We start from the raw sequence: 22,774 nt of genomic DNA on the forward strand, positions 1-22,774 counted from the left end.
ACGTTCAAGAGGCTGACAGAGTAGGTGAACCCGTCAGCCTCTTGAACGTCCGTCCTGGAGGGGGACAGACGTTTATTATATATAGACGTCTGTCCCCCTCCAGGACGGACGTTCAAGAGACTGATGGGTTCAACTACCCTGTCAGCCCTTGAACGTCCGTCCTAGAGGGGGATAGACATCTATATATAGTAAACGTCTGTCCCCCTCCAAGACGAATGTTCAAGAGGCTGACAGAGTAGGTGAACCCGTCAGCCTCTTGAACGTCCGTCCTGGAGGGGGACGAACGTTTACTATATATAGACGTCCGTCCCCCTCCAGGACGGACGTTCAAGAGACTGATGGGTTCAACAACCCTGTCAGCCCTTGAACGTCCGTCCTGCAGGAGGACAGACGTCTATATATAGTAAACGTCCGTCCCCCTCCAGGACGGACGTTCATGAGGCTCACAGAGTAGTTCAACCCATCAGCCTCTTGAACGTCCGTCTTGGAGGGGGACGCACATTTATGATATATAGACGTCCGTCTCCCTCCAGGACGGACGTTCATGAGGCTCACAGAGTAGTTCAACCCATCAGCCTCTTGAACGTCCGTCTTGGAGGGGGACGGACATTTATGATATATAGACGTCCGTCCTGGAGGGGGACGGACGTTCAAGAGGCCGAATCGTCAACTCTCCCGTCAGGCTCTTGAACGTCCGTTAGAGGGATCGGACGTCTACTATATTATAGATGTCCGTCCCCCTCTAGGACGGACGTCTCCACGCTCAATTATTTACATTTATGCCACCGGTCAATTATTTATGTTGGGGTTTTGGTGGACGGACGTCTATGGGGTGACGTTAAAGATCAATTCTGCACTAGTGAGTTTCGGAATAATTACAAAATATTGATGAATTTATTGTTTGCAATTAATTTAATTAATTGTTTAAAGGGTTAAATCAGTTGAGAGGATTTTATAAAGAAAAGCAAGTGGCACCAAAAAGAATTAATGTTATTTACAAATCAAAACTTAAGCAAATAGTACAAATGAATCGTGTCTGAACTTACAATTACCACATTTTAATGATGTGGTAACAAAAAAAGTTCTCTCCACGTTAACTAAAAATTCAATGATGATATTGAACAACGCCACTTCGTCCCCAATAAATAATTTCTCAAGTGTGTTTTCTGTTGTTGCAATCCTTTGGCACATGTAGACGGTGAAACTTTGGTTCAATTGACCACTTTAATTGTTGTTTTGGTGTATTCAATTAAATTTAATTTTCAATTTTTTGTTAAAACAGCTTTATGGCTAATCCATCTACACTTACACCACCACAAAGTGAGGACCAAAGTCAATCGTCTACCTAACCCAAGTGTAGACGAGCGACTAGGCTAAAAGACTTGACTATTAGTCGTAATGCTGATCAGAAATTGCCCATTCAATTTGATATGAGTACAGGAAAAGTTATTGGAGACAACCGTGCAAGATTCACTAGCTTTGTGGCCTTACTTGGTAGAAGTAAGGTTAGTATTCTTATTGACAAATGGGACCATGTTCCTGAAGAAGTGAAGAACCAAATATGGCAAACTATCATGGTATGAAAGTCTTAACTTAACTTCCACAATTATTAGAAAATTTGTAAATATAACATTCATGTACCTATTATTTAGCTAACATATGACGTCCCAAACAACAACTTATTGAGAAGTAAATGGATATCATATGCTGGGCAGCGGTGGAGGCGTTTTAAGACTGACCTTACTAGTCGGTATATTTATGGTAAGTTAAGTCACAAGAATCCTTGTGAGATTGATGGACAAATTTATGAGCACCAAAATATGATGTCACAAACTTGTTTTTCAATCGGCAAGTATGACCGAATCGTTCAAGTAATAAACTTGGGTTCTTCCCAAAGGACTCACGGCCTAGTTTAGTTATGTGATTTCTTGATTAGCTAAGACTTAAAGACGAAATATTTGGAGTTTAATATGCAAGACAGAAAATAAACATGTATGCATGAAGTTTTGATCAATGGCTAAAACAAAAGACACACACTTTCAATGGAATATATTAATGAATATGTTGTTGGGGGTCAATTTCATCTTATCCACTCTCATATATTTTAGGAATTCAACATTCAAATCATCATTGTTAATGCCACTCTCTAAAGTACCTTTCTAGAAGGCTTCTCCCCAATCACGAGTTCATACAATTCCTAGCATTCCTAATGATCAGTTCATAAGTGCAGGAGCTTAACGACAACCAATATCATATTGGGAGAAATTCCCCGGATCTAGACTTCCCCGTACGTTCCCGTATCGACAAAACCAATAATCATGGATCGAATGAGTTAAACAATGCAAGCATTAAGCAAAGAGGAAAAACGCTAACTAATGATGAAAGAAAGCATAAATCTTAATTAAAAGATGTAACAAACAGATTCCATATATGAGAGCTTCATAAGATTACATTGATTCCCCAACAAACATACAAGGTTTAGTTCACCATATTCATGGTGAACCTAGATGAATTACAATGAAAGAATGAAAGAATAAACCCTAAAAAGGTGAAGAGGTAGCCTGAGCATCCAAGATCCTCCTTCAAAGGGGTGGAAGAGAGAGTGTTTGCCTCGTTTCTGCCAAAGATGCCTAACCCTAGGAAACCCTAAAGCTTATATATCATTCGTAAATTACAAAGAGTCAAGTCCAAGCCCATTAAAGTGCCGCTCAGCGGTAAAATACCGCTCAGCGGTGAGTGCGTGACTTTGTTTTCTCCCCTCAGCGGCCATTTCACCCCTCAGCGGAGCCAGCGTGACTGCCTGAGTGCCGCTCAGCGGTAAACTGCCGCTGAACGGCTGTTGCGGCTTCTCTTTTTGCACTTTTTGATGTCTTATCTGATTTCATCTCTCTCCTTCTTCACTTCTTTCACCAAATTCACCTTAAAACCTGCACAAAAACACTGAAATCAAGCATAAACCTGTCCAGCTCTCTTATTTCTGAAAATATTGGTAAAAGCATGATTTCAAGCTAGTTTCTAAGTGTAAAGGTTGCTTTTAGTGTCAATTTTAAGCATGAAAATAACAGTTTTTCAACTGTTATCACAACCCCAAACTTAGAACTTTGCTTGTCCTCAAGCAAACAAGATGTAACTCCATCTTCCACCAATTCATATGATGATTCACTCATTCAAAAATCTTCTTTTCAATGATAAGTAAAAACTTCAATCAAACTTATGACCAAGAGTTCAATCAAGATGTGCACATGCTTTAGTGTTCACAAAGTCATTTAAATTCCAACAAATGCTATTTTTCATGAATGATCAATCAATTAAGCATGGATGTTCATGTGCTAATGGAGTATTTCCTCACTAGATAAAGTGTTTCACTCAACACACAAGTGTATAAGAGGTAATCACTCATTCACTCTACTATCACAATGTTACATGAATCAACTTTGCCTTTCATTTTACCCCAATCAAAAACATTCACAAGCATGCATTATCACAAGGACTTTTCAATGGCTTATAATGTGGCTGGGCTAACAAGAAAATTGGTTTTTCTGGATCACAAAATCCTTGAGTTAAGAGAATCATAACAACACAATTATTCTTATTCATTCCCAACTTTCTTTTGCCATTGCATTTGCATTGAGCTTTACTTCTTTTTCTTTTCTTTTCTTTTTCTTTGCATATTCTTACTTTTTAGCTCTTAGCTCAATGCTTTTCATGTTTTCCCAATGATGGGGAAGTGCATACCTAGAGAGAATATACTAAATGACATTTAAGAGAATGGGAAAGAAATTAAAAATGAAAGAGATTAAGGAAAAGGAAACTTAGGAATTGAAGATGCGCCACTTGAACAAGCTTCCAAGATAAGCATCAAGAGGAGGACCGCCACTTGCTTGAACAAGATAAGGTCTGCCCAAATTTGGGACTTTAGAGACAGAATTCTATCTCAAAGAGGATTGCAAAAGTGCAAATCAACTCAAATTCATTGAATCAAGGTAAGGTGTACAAAAAGGAGACCCCTAAGCCTTCTTATATAACCTTTGGAGTGAGCTAAGATGCAAGATCTAGGAGATGTGGGACTTTTGAGGGTGTAGTCCGTCCAGCAGCTGCTGCAGGTCTTCTAGGGACTTTTGAGTCCCACATTGCTCAATTCTCTCCACTCCAAAGGGTTTATAAGGCAACTAGTTCTCCTATAGTTCAAAATATGAAAACTAGCTATGCTACTAACTCCTACACGCCTAGAATGCTCACTTTCTCTTCTCTTCTTTTTAAGATCAAGCCATGGATAGTCCCACATTGCTTGCTCTTAAAGAGAAAGAAGAGTTTATAAGCAATTTATTCACAACAACTAAGAGAAAGAAATCAAAAGGCAAATACACACCCAAAGGAAACCTATTCTACTCTTTTTTATGCTTGCTGTCACTTTGAAAACTCTTCATTGTTGCCCCATGTATGATCATATCATCCCCCCCAGGTTGGTGAGGATTCGACCTCGAATCTTGAAAAACCTGCAACAAAGAGAGATTAGTGACTTATTTCGTGTATAAACCAAAGCAACTCCTCCTGGATCAAATGTCAACCTGCAAAAATCATTAAACATTTTGTGAATGAATTTATGTTGACTAATCAATGTATATAAACAAGTAATAGTAAAAGAAAGTCTCCTGATATTTTTATTGCATTTAGTGGTGAAAACTAGGAGACCATTTTTAGAGAAAAAATTATTTTTGTCTTGAGTTGAATGGAACCAAAGGGGTAACACTAACTCATGATATGTTTCACAAATGTTTATGGAATAGTTGGAAAGAAGGAAAGAGGGAGGTGAAAAAGTTGTGCAAAATATTTTTGGAACAAAGAAAGAAAACTTAGTAAAAGGAGAAAAGTAGAAGGATTGAAAAACTCCCCTGTCATGGTGTAGATCTATTTGAATGATGGGAGTGGATGGTGCCTTCAGTAACACTTCCTTTTTAACTAAGACTTTGTCCTTCTCCATTTCTCTCACAAGTTCTTCTTTTTCTTTCTTTTCTCTCTCCTCTCTTTCTTTTCTCTCAGTCTCTTCTTTTACTCTCTCCTCTCTTTCTTTTCTTTCTTCATTTAAACAAGTAAGCATGACCTTCTCTTTGGCATCACTTGATGAGGAAGAAGAGCTATAGTTTGGTGAAGTTAAGGAAGAGGTAGACTCATTAGTCATAATTACTTCACCCTCAATGCATGTTGCCTTTTTGGTGGGGCAGGCAGAGGCTATATGTCCATGTCCTAAACATTTAAAACATTTAATGTGACTTGGTCTAGAAGGAGATTTAGGTGGGGAAGAGGAATGGTTAGAAGAAGAATGAGGAAACGATTTGTTAGTGGGCTCCTTAGAAACATCCTTGGTTTTATCCTTTGATGATGAGGATTTGTAGAAAATATCTCTTGAAGATTTGGAAAATTTGTTGTGACAAGCTTCTTTTTTCAAGAGTTTCTTCTCTACTTTCATGGTTCTATGAACCACTACATCTAAAGTCTCATCATCATGGAATTCAATTATATCTTGGATGTTACTATTAAGTCCACTAATAAATCTAACTATTTTTGCATGATCATTTTCTTTAAGGTTAGTATGATGTAGGAGCACTTCGAGCTCACGAGCATACTCCTCCACACTTCGTCTACCTTGAGTAAGCTGTTGGAGCTTAATCAAGAGGTCCCTATGGTAGTATGGAGGTACGAAATGTTGGTACAAAATGTCCCTACAATGTTCCCATGTACTCGCGGGTGAGGCCATGGTTAAGTATCTCCTATTTAGCCATTGTTTGGCGTATCCCTCTAAAGCTAAACAAGCTAACTTTACACGCAAAGGTCCATTTACACTATACAAATCAAAAATTTGGTCTACTTTAGCTATCCAATCTAGAAAAATAAACGGCTCGGCTTCTCCTTTGAAAGTAGGCAAATTCAACTTTGGTAGTGTAAGGCCTTGGTCCATAGCTTTATCTTCTTGATGCTTCTTTGGTGAAGGAAGGTATACATTTACAGTTCTAGCTTCTTGCTTCTTCTTGTAGAAACCATGATCATGACCATGAGGTTGCTCCCCTTTTGCTTTCGCGTCCTTGTCCAACCGTTTACTAATGGAGTCAAGTTGATGTTGCATTTGTTGAAAAGCCTTCATCAAATCAAATTTGCTAGAAGCACTTCCGTGATGACTACTTCCAATGGAAGAAGAGTGTCTTGAACCTGCAGACATGGTTTTCTAAAGGCAAACAGCAGCAATACTTACACAAAAAATAGGTTAGAAAACAGTCCAAATACAGCAGCAAAACTGAAGTAAACAGCAGCCAAGGTTCACTCACAGCAGCACCAAAAAATTAGGCTCAAAACTCACGGTGTTGATGGCAAAACAAAGCAAGATCACTCCACTCACATGCACTCTTCTTTCAAAATAGTAATGTCTCACAAGTCCACTTTGAGAGCACCAACTCAAGTCCAAAGCAAATGGAAAGATGTACAATCCACCCTCAATGCAAAGAAGCCAAATCAAGACAGCACATGGTAGAAGCCAAAGAATGAATGAAAACTACAAGACAAATGATGAAAATGGAACCTAAAAAATCAAGAAACTTGGCACAAAAACAAGGAGGCAGTATCTAATGAATGTGAAGAGACAAAACAACAAGAAATTGGAGTCAAAACAGTGGCACAAAATGAACAAGACAGCAAAGAAAATTAACACAACTAAGGAGCAAAATCACATGAACATGCTACGCATACATGAAGAGCAAGACCGAATTAATGCTGGAAATAATTTTGGCAAACCTCAAACCAAAATATTCTGTATTGGAAATGAAAAAGAGGCTCTAAATGAAGCAATCAAACACACCAATCAATGAGAAAACTCTCGGCCAAGCATACCAAACAGCAACCAATTTTTTTGTTGATTTTATTTTGATACAGCAAACAGCACTTGGTAAAATGTCTCGGCCAAGCCACTTTAATGAAGAAAATGTGTTTGATTGGAAGCACAATTGTAATGGTTTATAGCCTCTATTTATACAGAACAAATAAGCAAGGTTCGCACGCTTAAATGCAATGATGATCAAGCTCAATTCATCATACAAGCAAGGAGATGTAAAAATGCTCTTAGCTATGCAATTTCAGAAAAATACTCTAGAAAACTCCTAAAGAGGAACAAACATATGACTCAATTCAAAGCTAATAAGCAAGAAAAGACACATACAATCCAGCCAAGACAAGAAATTAAAGCTGGAACAAACAAACAAAAGGAAATAGGACACCTACTTGTTGAAGACCTCCAATAGCATTGTTGCTGTTTGATGAAATGTCTACTTGCACAAGGCTCTGGACAGCCACGGTTTAGTCCCTCAAAGCATTGATTTGAAGTGTTGATTCCTTGCTTAAGAGTATTGAGAGGGTGTAGCAACGTCCAGGGAGCAATTCCAGCCACCAAAATGTCCAAACAGCCAACAACAAAGCAAAACAGTGGAGTATTAATTCAACAGCAGAAAACTGGATGAACACAGTGGAGAAAAAAATTTACTGGGAACAGTACAGAACGAATTTGAGAAAAGTAAAATATGTTCATGAAACTAGACATCCAGACGAAACTAGGAAAAAAATTTCATGGAAAACCGACAAGAAATGAAGCTAAACTAAATCATACAAGTTCACTGTATTTTCACGCAAAGGCTGGGCGAGACAGAAAAATGGTTCAGCGAAAATGAACATATCTAAGCTATTCTACTCTAGCATGCAATTCCTAAGAGATCAAAAACCTAAGGCTCTGATACCACATGATGGGGAAGTGCATACCTAGAGAGAATATACTAAATGACATTTAAGAGAATGGGAAAGAAATTAAAAATGAAAGAGATTAAGGAAAAGGAAACTTAGGAATTGAAGATGCGCCACTTGAACAAGCTTCCAAGATAAGCATCAAGAGGAGGACCGCCACTTGCTTGAACAAGATAAGGTCTGCCCAAATTTGGGACTTTAGAGACAGAATTCTATCTCAAAGAGGATTGCAAAAGTGCAAATCAACTCAAATTCATTGAATCAAGGTAAGGTGTACAAAAAGGAGACCCCTAAGCCTTCTTATATAACCTTTGGAGTGAGCTAAGATGCAAGATCTAGGAGATGTGGGACTTTTGAGGGTGTAGTCCGTCCAGCAGCTGCTGCAGGTCTTCTAGGGACTTTTGAGTCCCACATTGCTCAATTCTCTCCACTCCAAAGGGTTTATAAGGCAACTAGTTCTCCTATAGTTCAAAATATGAAAACTAGCTATGCTACTAACTCCTACATGCCTAGAATGCTCACTTTCTCTTCTCTTCTTTTTAAGATCAAGCCATGGATAGTCCCACATTGCTTGCTCTTAAAGAGAAAGAAGAGTTTATAAGCAATTTATTCACAACAACTAAGAGAAAGAAATCAAAAGGCAAATACACGCCCAAAGGAAACCTATTCTACTCTTTTTTATGCTTGCTGTCACTTTGAAAACTCTTCATTGTTGCCCCATGTATGATCATATCACCCAACAACCCCAAACTTGAACATTTAACAATACCACACAAGATTTTCTACTTAACTCAAGGTAAAGATTTTCAATCAAAGGTTTCAGTGTATGTTCAAGGCTAAGGGTTCAAAAGGATTGGACACAAAGTGTTCTCTTTTAGTGGGCTAATTTTTTTTTTTTTTTTTTTACAAATTTTTTTTTTTTTTTTTACAAATTTGGCCAATAAAAAGGTTTCCAACAAACGGCCTTGATCATATGATGCAAAACAAGCAATTGATTCAATGAAAGAAAACCTGGGCAAAGTCATTCATGCTTTCAAAGTAATAGCATTCAATCATACCAAAAACTCTGAAGCTCAAATCCTCACATATAAGCTCATTCACATTTGACATACACATCCTGCTTAATTTCACAATCACAATCATGATATCATGCATTTGTTCACAAAGCTTGTGAATCACCTGTATAAGCATTTAAATGTGCACATCATCTCAACATCAATCAATCAAGAAGCATCATCAAGCATTACTTATCAAACAATCACAGTTAATAGCAAACCATCATAACAAACCAGGTGTTCAATAGAGTACATCAAACCCTAATCCAGAACAAAAACAAATAAGTTCAGAAAACTTAAACCACAAACGCATAATCATATGATAGCATTCATCAGTAAATGCTATCTCAGCTCATCATCAGTCTGAGCTGTCCTCTGTATCTTCCTCTTCCTCCTCATCTTCATCATCTTCAAATGCATCCTCCTCATCAGCTTCATCTTCTTTCAGATCTCTAGCTGAAGCTTCAGCTGCTCCAGCTCCTCCTCCATGCACTGGTTCTTCTGGCCAAGCTACTACATTATGGAATTCATCCATAGTCCACCTGTGGGCTGGAGGTGTATCATACATCCCCACTATCATCTCAGCAGTGGCCACCTGCCCTCTGTGAATGGACTGCAACTGAGCACCTATAAGAGACATATACATGTCCCTCATCTGGAATGGTTCTGCTTCATGTATCTCAGCAGATGTCTGGCTTTGTGCTGGCCCTCTCTCTCTGCGAGCACGGCGTGGTGGAACTGGCTGAGCAGCATCCTCACCTCCACAGTACTTTCTGTAATAGGCCTCATCAATAGCTTTTCTTGGCCTCTCAAATGGTGGAACAGAAGTATCCACCCCAGCTAGCTTGCAAAGGTGAGTAATCAAAGAAGGATGTCCTAGTGGTGCTTTGTTGTTTGAGGTGTTAGCACATACACTAATTTCATCAGTTATCACCTGCCCAATATTAACATTTAAATTTTTGATAGCACAGTTGATGAATAGTGCCCTGCTGAGAGTAATATCTGACACATGTGAACATGGCTGAATGTTGGCATGAGAAAATGCCATCCAATACTTTGCAAGAGGAGTCAAATCCGTCCTCCTAATGTTAACCACTGAGCCAGATCTATTTCTTTGGAAGTGTCCTCCAGGTATACACAACACTCTCTCCACATCCTCATAATCAGCACCTTCCTCCATGCAAAGAGCAAACTGGCATTGCTCACCAGCCCACACAGTATCCAGGAAGTTGTTGATAGAATCAGGATCATACCTGATAGCATGGCCTCTGACATAGCCCAAATAATTCTCAGCTGGATAATCACCAATCTTCTTTGCATTGGTGTAAAATTCCTTTACTACAGCTATGTTGGCAGGTGCAGGATAAGTGGCTAGTGATAACAGTTGAAAAACTGTTATTTTCATGCTTAAAATTGATACTAAAAGCAACCTTTATGCTTAGAAACTAGCTTGAAATCATGCTTTTATCCATATTTTCAGAAATAAGAGAGCTGGACAGGTTTATGCTTGATTTCAGTGTTTTTGTGCAGGTTTTAAGGTGAATTTAGTGAAAGAAGTGAAGAATGAGAGAGAGGGAATCAGAAAAGGAATCAAAGAGTGAAAAAGGAGAAGCCGAAGTCACCGCTCAGCGGCATTTTACCGCTGAGCGGCACTTAAGAGGTTGCGGGAGGTCCGCTGAGGGGCAAAATGGCCGCTGAGGGGAGAAAACGAGACGCGCAATCACCGCTGAGCGGTATTTTACCGCTGAGCGGCACTTTAATGGGCTTGGGCTTGACTTTTTGTAATTTACGAATGGTATTTAAGCCTTAGGGTTTCCTAGGATTAGGCATCTTTGGCAGAAACGAGGCAAACACTCTCTCTTCCACCCCTTTGAAGGAGGATCTTGGATGCTCAGGCTACCTCTTCACCTTTTTAGGGTTTATTCTTTCATACTTTCATTGTAATTCATCTAGGTTCACCATGAATATGGTGAACTAAACCTTGTATGTTTGTTGGGGAATCAATGTAATCTCTTGAAGCTCTCATATATGGAATTTATGCTTGCATCTTTTAATTAAGACTTATGCTTTCTTTCATCATTAGTTAGGGTTTTTCCTCTTTGCTTAATGCTTGCATTGTTTAACTCATTCTAATGCATGATTATTGGTTTTGTCGATACGGACACGTACGGGGAAGTCTAGATCCGGGGAATTTCTCCCAATATTATATTGGTTGTCGTTAAGCTCCTGCACTTATGAACTAATCATTAGGAATGCTAGGAATTGTATGAACTCGTGATTAGGGAGAAGCCATCTAGAATGGTACTTTAGAGAGTGGCATTAACAATGATGATTTGAATGTTGAATTCCTAAAATGTATGAGAGTGGATGAGATGAAATTGATCCCCAACAACATATTCATTCATATATTCCATTGAAAGTGTTTATCTTTTGTCTTTGCCATTGATCAAACTTCATGCATACATATTTAATTTTCGTCTTTTGCATATAAACTCCAAATATTTCGTCTTTAAGTCTTAGCTAATCAAGAAATCACATAACTAAACTAGGTCGTGAGTCCTTTGGGAAGAACGATACTTAGTCTTACCAAGTTTATTACTTGAACGATTCGGTCATACTTGCCGATTGTGAAACAAGTTTGTGACATCATATTTTGGTGCTTACAAATTTGTCCATCAAGATTTTGGCGCCGTTGCCGGGGACTCGTGGTTTAACTGGTTAATTTGTGTGATTATTGATTATCTTTGACTTGTTTTTGAATTTTTTTTATTTAAATTTCGAATTTTTTTATTTTCTGTTTATATTTTTCAGTTTTTATTTTATTTTATTTTATTTTATTTTATTTCTCTGTTTTTATTTTTATTTTATTTTATTCTTTGAATCTTATATCTTCTCCTATATTTTTTTTGTGCTAACAATTGTTTTTAGGGTTTTGTGCCTAATGTCTGCAGAATGCAATTTGGTCAAGAATTTAACTATATGGGCACTCAATTCTACCAAAGTAATCTCAACCACTGGTGGGAACCTCACTCAAGCATGGATCAAAGCCAATTTTGGCAAGCTGCTGGACAATTTGAGAACCAACCACCACAACAATGGCAGCAACAACCCTCTCTAACAGAAAGTTTGGAGGACACCCTTCAACGATTTTTGAAAAATTCCGACTCTACTCAGAAAAGCATTGAAGAATCATTTAAAAGAATGGAGATGCAACTTCATTACATCAGTCAGAGATTGAATGATGAGGTTAATACTGAAGTTAACCTTAAGGAGGAAGGGCAAATCATTATCACCGAAAGTGACAAGATTCTTGATAAGGAAAAATTAGAGGAAGATGAAGAAAGGGTAGAGAGAAAAGAGAAAGGAGAGTTGAGTGAGAAAAATAAAGATGAAGAAAAAGAGAAAGAAGTGGTTGAGAGAGAAGAGAGAAAGAAGATTTGTGTGAAAATAAAGAAGTTGAAAAGAAAAAGAAAAGGGAAGAAAAAAATGAAAGAAAGAAAAAAGAGAAAATTTAGGGAGAGAAAAAGGAAGAAAAAGAAGATGAGAGGAAAGAAGAAGAAATCATATGAAAAATCCCATCCTCATCTAAAGAAGAATCATGGGAAGGAAAAGAAATTCAAGTGCTTTATGGAAATCTTCAAGAAATTGGAGATTAAAGTTCCTATGATTGAGACACTGCAACAGGTTCCTGGTTTGATCAAATTTCTGAAGAAGTTCAGTAGAAAGAAGAAAAAGAAGAAGGAACTTGAGCTTTACTGAGTCAAGCTAATGACGTTAAAAGAGCGCTTGCTGGGAGGCAACCCAGTGATTTAAAAACTTTTGATTTTATTTTGTTTTTGTACCTTTTAATTTGTGGACATTATTTTTGTAAATATTTTGTTGGATATAGCATCTACTGAAGGATGCTAGGTGGTTAAGTATCTACTGAAGGATACTCAGTTTGCAACACCTACTGATGGGTGTTGGTAAGAAAATTTTGCACCTACTGATGGGTGTTGGTAAGTTTGTTACACCTACTGATGGGTGTTGGTGGATTTTGGGTCAGGCTCGTGACGTTAAACAAGCGCTACCTGGGAGGCAACCCAGTTGATTGAATGTTTCTGTTTGTTTCATTTTAGTTGCATAATAGGGTTTGCATAAGTATTATGAACATTGAATTGCAGGGAACCAGTGAGGGGCATGTCTAGGAGGCACGTAGGTTAAGAAAAGAAGGAGAAAAGCACATCACGAAAGTGCCGCTGAGCGGCAACTTACCGCTGAGCGGTACTCTCACAGATTGGGCTTTGGTTGCCCCTTAGCGGAACCCAAGCCCATTAGGGTATTTGTATACCCTAAGCTGCACATAAGCTTCTATTTTCAGGCTCTTCTCTCCACACACACTCCTACATACCTTTTCCAAGGTTCTCCACATCTTTTCCCTCTTCCCTCTTGAGAAAATCTCCCTTCCACTCACGTTCTCACTAGTTTTCCATCTAAGTTTGGGGTTGGGAGAGAGCATCATTGAAGGGGTTGATTTCTTCATTGTGGTTTACTAATGCTTAAAAATGTATCTTTTGGTTTTGTGAATTAAGTTTGATGTAGGGATGGCCTCCTCATCATGCTAAAAGAATCAAGACTATAAGATCCAATAAGAAGGAGAGGAAGAAGATACAGATGACAGCTCAGATTGATGAGGAGTTGAGATAGCATTTACTGATGAATGCTATCATGAACTTATGCTTTTGTTGGTTTAAGTGTTCTAAACTTATTTATTTTTGTTTTAGATTAGGTTTGATGTACTCTATTGGACACCTGGTTTGTTATGATGGTTTGCTATTAACTGTGATTGTGTGATGAGTAATGCTTGATGATGCTTATTGATTGATTGATGTTGAGATAGATGTGCACATTAAAATGCTTATACAGGTGATTCACAAGCTTTGTGAACAAATGCATGATATCATGATTGTGATTGTGAGATTAAGCAGGATGTGTATGTCAAATGTGAATGAGCTTATATGTGAGGTTTTGAGCTCCAGAGTTTTTGGTATGATTGAATGTTATTACTTTGAAAGCATGAATGATTTTGCCCAGGTTTTCTATGATTGAATCAATTGCTTGTTTTGCATCATGTGATCAAGGCCATTTGTTGGAACCCTTTTATTGGCCAAATTCATAAAGTTAGCCTACTAAAAGAGAACACGTTGTGTTCTATCCTTTGAACCCTTAGCCTTGAACATACACTTAAAACCTTTGATTGAAAATCTTTACCTTGAGTTAAGTAGAGGATCTTGTATGGTATTGTTAAATGTTCAAGTTTGGGGTTGTTGGGAAAACATGAAAAGAAAATCATTGAGCTAAGAGCTAAAAAGTAAGAATATGCAAGGAGAAAAGAAAAAGAAGTAAAGCTCAATGCAAATGCAAAGGCAAAAGAAAGTTGGGAATGAATAAGATGATTGTGTTATTATGATTCTCTTAACTCAAGGATTTTGTGATCCAGAAAAACCAATTTTCTTGTTAGCCCAGCCACATTATAAGCCATTGAAAAGTCCTTGTGATGATGCATGCTTGTGAATGTTTTTGATTGTGGTAAAATGAAAGGCAAAGTTGATTCATGTAACATTGTGATAGTAGAGTGAATGAGTGATTACCTCTTATACACTTGTGTGTTGAGTGAAACACTTTACCTAGTGAGGAAATATTCCATAAGCACATGATCATCCATGCTTAATTGATTGATCATTCATGAAAAATAGCATTTGTTGGAATTTAAATGACTTTGTGAACACTAAAGCATGTGCACATCTTGATTTAACTCTTGGTCATAAGTTTGATTGAAGTTGCTACTTATCATGAAAAGAGGGATTTTGAATGAAGTGAGCCATCATATGAATTGGTTGAAGATGGAGTTACATCTTGTTTTGCTTGAGGACAAGCAAAGTTCTAAGTTTGGGGTTGTGATAACAGTTGAAAAACTGTTATTTTCATGCTTAAAATTGATACTAAAAGCAACCTTTATGCTTAGAAACTAGCTTGAAATCATGCTTTTATCCATATTTTCAGAAATAAGAGAGCTGGACAGGTTTATGCTTGATTTCAGTGTTTTTGTGCAGGTTTTAAGGTGAATTTAGTGAAAGAAGTGAAGAATGAGAGAGAGGGAATCAGAAAAGGAATCAAAGAGTGAAAAAGGAGAAGCCGAAGTCACCGCTCAGCGGCATTTTACCGCTGAGCGGCACTTAAGAGGTTGCGGGAGGTCCGCTGAGGGGCAAAATGGCCGCTGAGGGGAGAAAACGAGACGCGCAATCACCGCTGAGCGGTATTTTACCGTTGAGCGGCACTTTAATGGGCTTGGGCTTGACTTTTTGTAATTTACGAATGGTATTTAAGCCTTAGGGTTTCCTAGGGTTAGGCATCTTTGGCAGAAACGAGGCAAACACTCTCTCTTCCACCCCTTTGAAGGAGGATCTTGGATGCTCAGGCTACCTCTTCACCTTTTTAGGGTTTATTCTTTCATACTTTCATTGTAATTCATCTAGGTTCACCATGAATATGGTGAACTAAACCTTGTATGTTTGTTGGGGAATCAGTGTAATCTCTTGAAGCTCTCATATATGGAATTTATGCTTGCATCTTTTAATTAAGACTTATGCTTTCTTTCATCATTAGTTAGGGTTTTTCCTCTTTGCTTAATGCTTGCATTGTTTAACTCATTCTAATGCATGATTATTGGTTTTGTCGATACGGACACGTACGGGGAAGTCTAGATCCGGGGAATTTCTCCCAATATTATATTGGTTGTCGTTAAGCTCCTGCACTTATGAACTAATCATTAGGAATGCTAGGAATTGTATGAACTCGTGATTAGGGAGAAGCCATCTAGAATGGTACTTTAGAGAGTGGCATTAACAATGATGATTTGAATGTTGAATTCCTAAAATGTATGAGAGTGGATGAGATGAAATTGATCCCCAACAACATATTCATTCATATATTCCATTGAAAGTGTTTATCTTTTGTCTTTGCCATTGATCAAACTTCATGCATACATATTTAATTTTCGTCTTTTGCATATAAACTCCAAATATTTCGTTTTTAAGTCTTAGCTAATCAAGAAATCACATAACTAAACTAGGCCGTGAGTCCTTTGGGAAGAACGATACTTGGTCTTACCAAGTTTATTACTTGAACGATTCGGTCATACTTGCCGATTGTGAAACAAGTTTGTGACATCATATTTTGGTGCTTACAAATTTGTCCATCAGCTAGTTTTCCCCAATCATTCCCTAACACTTGCTCTCCAAATTGAGGAGCAAAGTTATGTATCATTCCAACCTTTCTCTCCATCAGAAGTCTCCTGTCCTGAACCACCCTAAAGTGCTTCTCATGTTTCCTAGAGAGGAACCTGCTAGATTGGGGTTGCTCTGGTTCCTTTTCCTTTCTCTTGGTTGCCATGGTTTTCAATCTCTTTCCTGAAGAGGATGCCATTCCTACATATAAATACACAACCATAGAACATGATGTTAATCATTAGTAAAACATAGAACACAACTCCTTTCGATGATAAACCACCGCTGAGGGCCAGAATTTCCCCTCAGCGCCACCAGTGCCATAGTCCAGATCACAAAAAACCAGAAAAACCAAATCTGGCAGAGTGCCGCTCAGCGGTAGTTTTACCCCTCAGCGGTAACTCTGCAGATTTTTGAAAATCTTGTTTTAAAACTTTCCTAACTCCACCCAAATGCAATTTTCAGTTTTCCAGTTCATAATCATGCAGTTTAATCGGTTCAAAAATCAAATATATCATCAAATCATGCATAGAAATCAAAACCCCTAAATATTCATGCTTTGACAATCATATTCAAATTCAAGAACCCTAGAATGAACAAAATGCTTTTTACTTACTTGGGTGGAGATACTAGATGCAATGAGAATGCTTCCAAGCTAGAATGCTCTCTTCCAACCCCAAACTTTGATGGCACACTAGTGAAAAAGTGAGTGGAAGAGATATTTTCTTAAGAGGGAAGAGTGAAAAGATGTGGAAAACCTAGGAGAAGGTGTGTGGAAGTGTTTGTGCAGAGAAAAGCCTGGAAAGAAACCCTAAAACGCAGCTTGGGGTATAATAATACCGTAATGGGCTCGGGTCCCGCTAAGGGGAACTAAAGCCCATTCTGCGCGAGTACCGCTCAGCGGTAAGTTACCGCTCAGCGGCACTTTCGTGATGTGCTCTTCTCCTTCTTTTCTTAACCTACGTGCCTCCTAACATGTCCCTCATTGGTTCCCTGCAATTCAATGTTTGAAAATGCTTATGCAAACCCTATTATGCAACTAAAACAAACAAAAACAATCAATCAACTGGGTTGCCTCCCAGGTAGCGCTTGTTTAATGTCACGAGCCTGACCCAAAATCCACCAACACCCATCAGTAGGTGTAAAATTTTCTTACCAACACCCATCAGTAGGTGTTACAAACTGAGTATCCATCAGTAGATACTTAACCACCTAGCATCCTTCAGTAGATGCTATATCCAACAAAATGTTTACAAAAATAATGTCCACAAAGTAAAAGTTACAAAACAAAATCAAAAAGTTTTTAAATCACTGGGTTGTCTCCCAACAAGCGCTCTTTTAATGTCACTAGCTTGACCCAATAAAGCTCATGTTCCATCTTCTTTTTCTTCTTTCTACTGAACTTCTTCAGAAATTTGATCAAACCAGGAACCTGTTGCAATGTCTCAATCATAGGAACTTTAATCTCCAATTTCTTGAAGATTTCCATCAAGCGCTCAAATTCCTTCTTCCTATGATACTTCTTTGGATGGGGATGGGATTTTTCATATGATTTCTTCTTCTTTCCTCTCATCCTCTTTTTCTTTCTTTTTCTCTCCCTAAATTTTCTCTTTTTCTTTTCTCTTATTTTTTTCTTCCCTTTTCTTTTTCTTTTCAACTTCTTTATTTTCACACAAATCTTCTTTCTCTCTTCTCTCTCAACCACTTCTTTCTCTTTTTCTTCATCTTTATTTTTCTCACTCAACTCTTCTTTCTCTTTTCTCTCTATCTTTTCCTCATCTCCCTCTATTTTTTTCTCATCAAGAATCTTGTCACTTTCAGTGACATTGGTTTGCCCTTCCTCCTTAAGGTTAACTTCAGTATTAACATCATCATTCAGTCTCTGACTGATGTAACAAAGTTGCATCTCCATTCTTTTACATGATTCTTCAATGCTTTTCTGAGTAGAGTCGGAATTTTTCAAAAATCGTTGAAGGGTGTCCTCCAACCTATCCAAACTTCCTGATAGAAAGGGTTGTTGCTGCCATTGTTGTTGTGGTTGGTTCTCAAATTGTCCAGCAACTTGCCAAAATTGGCATTGATCCATGCTTGAGTGAGGTTCCCACCAGTGGTTGAGATTACTTTGGTAGAATTGAGTGCCCATATAGTTAAATTCTTGACCAAATTGCATTCTGCAGACATTAGGCACAAAACCCTAAAAACAATTGTTAGCACAAAAAGATATAAAAGAAGATATAAGATCAGAGATAAGAAGATGAAATAAAAACAGAAAATAGAAAAATAAAAACAGAAAAATAAAATAAAATAAAATAAAATACAAACTGAAAAATATAAACAGAAAATAAAAACAGAAATTCAAAATTAAAGTCAAAGATAATCAATAATCACACAAATTAACTAGTTAAACCACGAGTCCCCGGCAACGGCGCCAAAAACATGATGGACAAATTTATGATCACCAAATTATGATGTCACAAACTTGTTTTTCAATCGGCAAGTATGACCGAATCGTTCAAGTAATAAACTTGGTAAGACCAAGTATCGTTCTTCCCAAAGGACTCACGGCCTAGTTTAGTTATGTGATTTCTTGATTAGCTAAGACTTAAAGACGAAATATTTGGAGTTTAATATGCAAGACAGAAAATAAACATGTATGCATGAAGTTTTGATCAATGGCTAAAACAAAAGACACACACTTTCAATGGAATATATTAATGAATATGTTGTTGGGGGTCAATTTCATCTTATCCACTCTCATATATTTTAGGAATTCAACATTCAAATCATCATTGTTAATGCCACTCTCTAAAGTACCTTTCTAGAAGGCTTCTCCCCAATCACGAGTTCATACAATTCCTAGCATTCCTAATGATCAGTTCATAAGTGCAAGAGCTTAACGACAACCAATATCATATTGGGAGAAATTCCCCGGCTCTAGACTTCCCCGTACGTTCCCGTATCGACAAAACCAATAATCATGCATCGAATGAGTTAAACAATGCAAGCATTAAGCAAAGAGGAAAAACCCTAACTAATGATGAAAGAAAGCATAAATCTTAATTAAAAGATGTAACAAACAGATTCCATATATGAGAGCTTCATAAGATTACATTGATTCCCCAACAAACATACAAGGTTTAGTTCACCATATTCATGGTGAACCTAGATGAATTACAATGAAAGAATGAAAGAATAAACCCTAAAAAGGTGAAGAGGTAGCCTGAGCATCCAAGATCCTCCTTCAAAGGGGTGGAAGAGAGAGTGTTTGCCTCGTTTCTGCCAAAGATGCCTAACCCTAGGAAACCCTAAAGCTTATATATCATTCGTAAATTACAAAGAGTCAAGTCCAAGCCCATTAAAGTGCCGCTCAGCGGTGAGTGCGTGACTTTGTTTTCTCCCCTCAGCGGCCATTTCACCCCTCAGCGGAGCCAGCGTGACTGCCTGAGTGCCGCTCAGCGGTAAACTGCCGCTGAGCGGCAGTTGCGGCTTCTCTTTTTGCACTTTTTGATGTCTTATCTGATTTCATCTCTCTCCTTCTTCACTTCTTTCACCAAATTCACCTTAAAACCTGCACAAAAACACTGAAATCAAGCATAAACCTGTCCAGCTCTCTTATTTCTGAAAATATTGGTAAAAGCATGATTTCAAGCTAGTTTCTAAGTGTAAAGGTTGCTTTTAGTGTCAATTTTAAGCATGAAAATAACAGTTTTTCAACTGTTATCAGAGATATATCAGTTCCTTGATGAGGAAACGTGGCAGGCTTTTTGGGACAAACGATTAGAACATGCCTTTCAGGTAAATTTAATGTTTTATTTATGATTTGATATTCATTTTTTCTGTTTCATAATTTGTTATTAATTGTTTATGTCACATGTTTGAAATAGGAAAAGAGAAAAGTTGCACAAGACCTTCAGAAAAATAATCTCCACCCACACAGATTGTCTCGTGGGGGATATGATAGGTTAGAGGAGATTATGATCCGTGAGGCCTCTTCCTTAGCTACCGATGATGGGTCATATTTGAGTAAGATTTCTCCACCTCCACGTCATGAGAAATGGAAGAGAGCTCGCACTAAGCCATCAGGAGAATACACTTCTGAAGAAACTCGACTTGTAGCGGAGAAGATTGTTAGAAACTCATAATAAGCCTAATTTTAATTTTAATGTCTTTAGATATATTTTTTGGCATATATTCTATAATATATGAACTAAAACACTATTTTTTCAGGATGACTTAGTGGAGAAAAGGTCTCAAGGGTCATTCACTCAAGAAGGCCGAGATGACATATTAGCGGTTGCCATTGGACGTCCGGAGCATCCAGGATATATCCGTGGTGTTGGACGAGGGGTAGGACTCAAGCAATTCTTTGGTGGTCCTACTCGAAAGGTTACTTTAGCACAACTTAGTGAATCCGATAAAAAGGTGTTAAGAAATGAGTTTAAGAAAGAATTGTTCCCAAAATTGAGAGATGAGTTATTGTCAGAAATCAAATCAGAGATAGCATCCTTAGGATTGACTATTCAAGGTCCACCAAAGGGGGCTTCCCATGTTGCTAGCACAAAGGGGAGTTGTCCTCTTCCTCAGGAATCAAGGGATGTCGTTGATGTCCCTGTTGATTGTGAATTGTATGTTGATGATCCCCACTGGCATTTGGTGGCTCTAGGCAAATTGTTGAATCATTGAAACCTGTATCCACATTCCTGATATTGAATCATTTTGAAATTTGCATTTAGCCTTTGAACCACAATGTTGTCTATACTTGCAGCCTCTCTATACTTGTTGCCTCTCTATATATGTGCTAAGTAAGTCATTTATACCATTTTACTCAACAATTGTCATCTTTTTTGTATCTTAGGTAAAATATATAATTTGGGAAGCACCATCCACCACGAGGCTATTAAAGATGATATGTTGCGAGTGGTGGTTGTAGATATTAAAGATTCTTCTGCTCGTGTTCCTCTGCCTAGTGAGGAGGTTCAAACAGTGGGACAAGCTCCAGGAAATTTTATCATTTCGCCAGCCAGATTGGCAAAGCCAATTTTAGTAAGTATTTATATTCATATTTGCCTTAATTACTTATGTATTTGTTGTATTTGGATGCATATAATATTGAACTTATTTTGTGGTCAAATATAGGACGTTTCTAAGAATACAAACATTGTTACACCTCCTCAACCACAATTGTCTCCTCTCCAACAACTTGGTGCAGCGGTAGTCACAATGGGGAATAAAACTATTGAGATAGATATGCCTCCTGAACTCACATGCAAGACTGCTACCACCACTTTATATGTATGACATAGGGATATTTGTGAAATTGTCATTGGTAATGATCTCCTCTCTACAACAGTTCTACAACTTTGGAATTTGTAAGTAAACCTTCACAAACCATGAAAATACTATCATATTGCATTCGTGTATTTATTTTAACATTATTTGTTGATATTGAAGGTATTTGCATCACCTCTGCATCGAGAGAAGGAATGCTACTATCTATGGATTTCTTGATCCTGTTATAATTCAAACTGTAGGAAATAAATCAGAGGAGGTGCAAAAGTACTTGATAGAAATGTTTGAAAAAGCTGGTAAAGAGGTCTATTTAGCACCTTACTTGCATAAGTAAGTACATAATTTTTAAATTTTTCATGAGTAGTTTAAAAGTTTTTTTTAATTAATATTATTCTAACTTGTAGGGGTCATTGGCAATTACTAGTTATTGCTCCTGATCGTTCTCTTGTAGTTCTCTTATGTTCCTTGCATAAGAAAGGTAACACATTGTCCATCAAAAATATATTAGAGGCGTAAGTTTTCCTTTCTATTTTGATTCCTTCCTATATTATTATTATGATGTAATGGATGTCAAACTTTTGTATAGGTCTTTGGAAGCTCATTCAAGGTTACGGGGTGTTCCATCTATTTCTAGGAAGAAGATGCAAATAATCACACCTAATGTAAGAGAAGTTCACCTTCCTTTGTCTTGTGTTTTGTGATTGTTATTTTTATGAGGAATTGGCTGTGTTGTTGGTTTTGTGAAATTTGGTTTAGCAAAATATATAGAGCTACATGGTGCAAAGGCTAGCTAGAGTATAATCTAATATTTTGTGTCTTTGGTTTGAATGAGTCTTCATTATTTGTATTTAATTTGCAGTGTCGACGTCAATTGGGCAGCTATGAATGTGGGTATTATGTAATGAAACACATGCATACCATTATTTGTACAAACATTATTGAATCATGGAATAAGGTATTAAAATACTAACTAAATACTTATCCAACTATTCATTACAATATTGTTTTAACTTTATTATTTTATTTGTAGATCTTTAATGATTCATCTCCCATGGAAGCTATAGACATTGAAGACATTAGAAGGAACTGGGCTTCTTTTATTTTAAGTGTTAGTAGAAACTTGGCTACACTTAAATAGTGTATGTACATTAATGTAATATTTGGATTTAATATACAGTTTCATGTATGAATGATGTATTAAATATTAGACTATTTAACCTTTGAAATGAATTCTATTTTGTTAGTTTCAATAAATTTGTTTATTTAAAGCTATATTTATTATAAATGGATTGGATGAGATGATAATACAGGAATATTATTATAATTTCATTGGATGGTCAAATTTAATAATCAATTTTTTTTAAAAAAAAAACATTTATTATAACG

General features: G+C 37.3%; 1 protein-coding gene and 1 long non-coding RNA gene across 2 annotated transcripts; one reads left to right on the top strand and one right to left on the bottom strand.

Annotated features, from left to right (window-relative positions):
- Positions 1-1,328: 1,328 nt before the first annotated feature.
- Positions 1,329-22,546, top strand: LOC128194195 (uncharacterized). Its single transcript, XR_008245514.1, has 4 exons — positions 1,329-1,505; positions 21,975-22,050; positions 22,248-22,343; positions 22,419-22,546. It is a non-coding gene; the product is annotated as an uncharacterized LOC128194195 (long non-coding RNA).
- LOC128194194 (uncharacterized) lies at positions 3,945-8,278 on the bottom strand. Its single transcript, XM_052869101.1, has 2 exons — positions 7,267-8,278; positions 3,945-6,544 (listed from the first exon to the last, which is right to left on the bottom strand). Exon 2 carries the CDS (start codon positions 6,212-6,214, stop codon positions 4,445-4,447), a length of 1,770 nt encoding a protein of 589 aa, XP_052725061.1. The 5' UTR covers positions 6,215-6,544; positions 7,267-8,278; the 3' UTR covers positions 3,945-4,444.
- Positions 22,547-22,774: the final 228 nt, after the last annotated feature.

The sequence above is a fragment of the Vigna angularis genome, chromosome 10 (genome assembly GCF_016808095.1).
Source record: "Vigna angularis cultivar LongXiaoDou No.4 chromosome 10, ASM1680809v1, whole genome shotgun sequence".
In the NCBI taxonomy this organism is placed as follows: domain Eukaryota; kingdom Viridiplantae; phylum Streptophyta; class Magnoliopsida; order Fabales; family Fabaceae; genus Vigna; species Vigna angularis.

Coding starts and splice junctions, on each gene's coding strand:
- LOC128194194 (XM_052869101.1), bottom strand. CDS start 6,214: ATGTCTGCAGGTTCAAGACACTCTTCTTCCATTGGAAGTAGTCATCAC.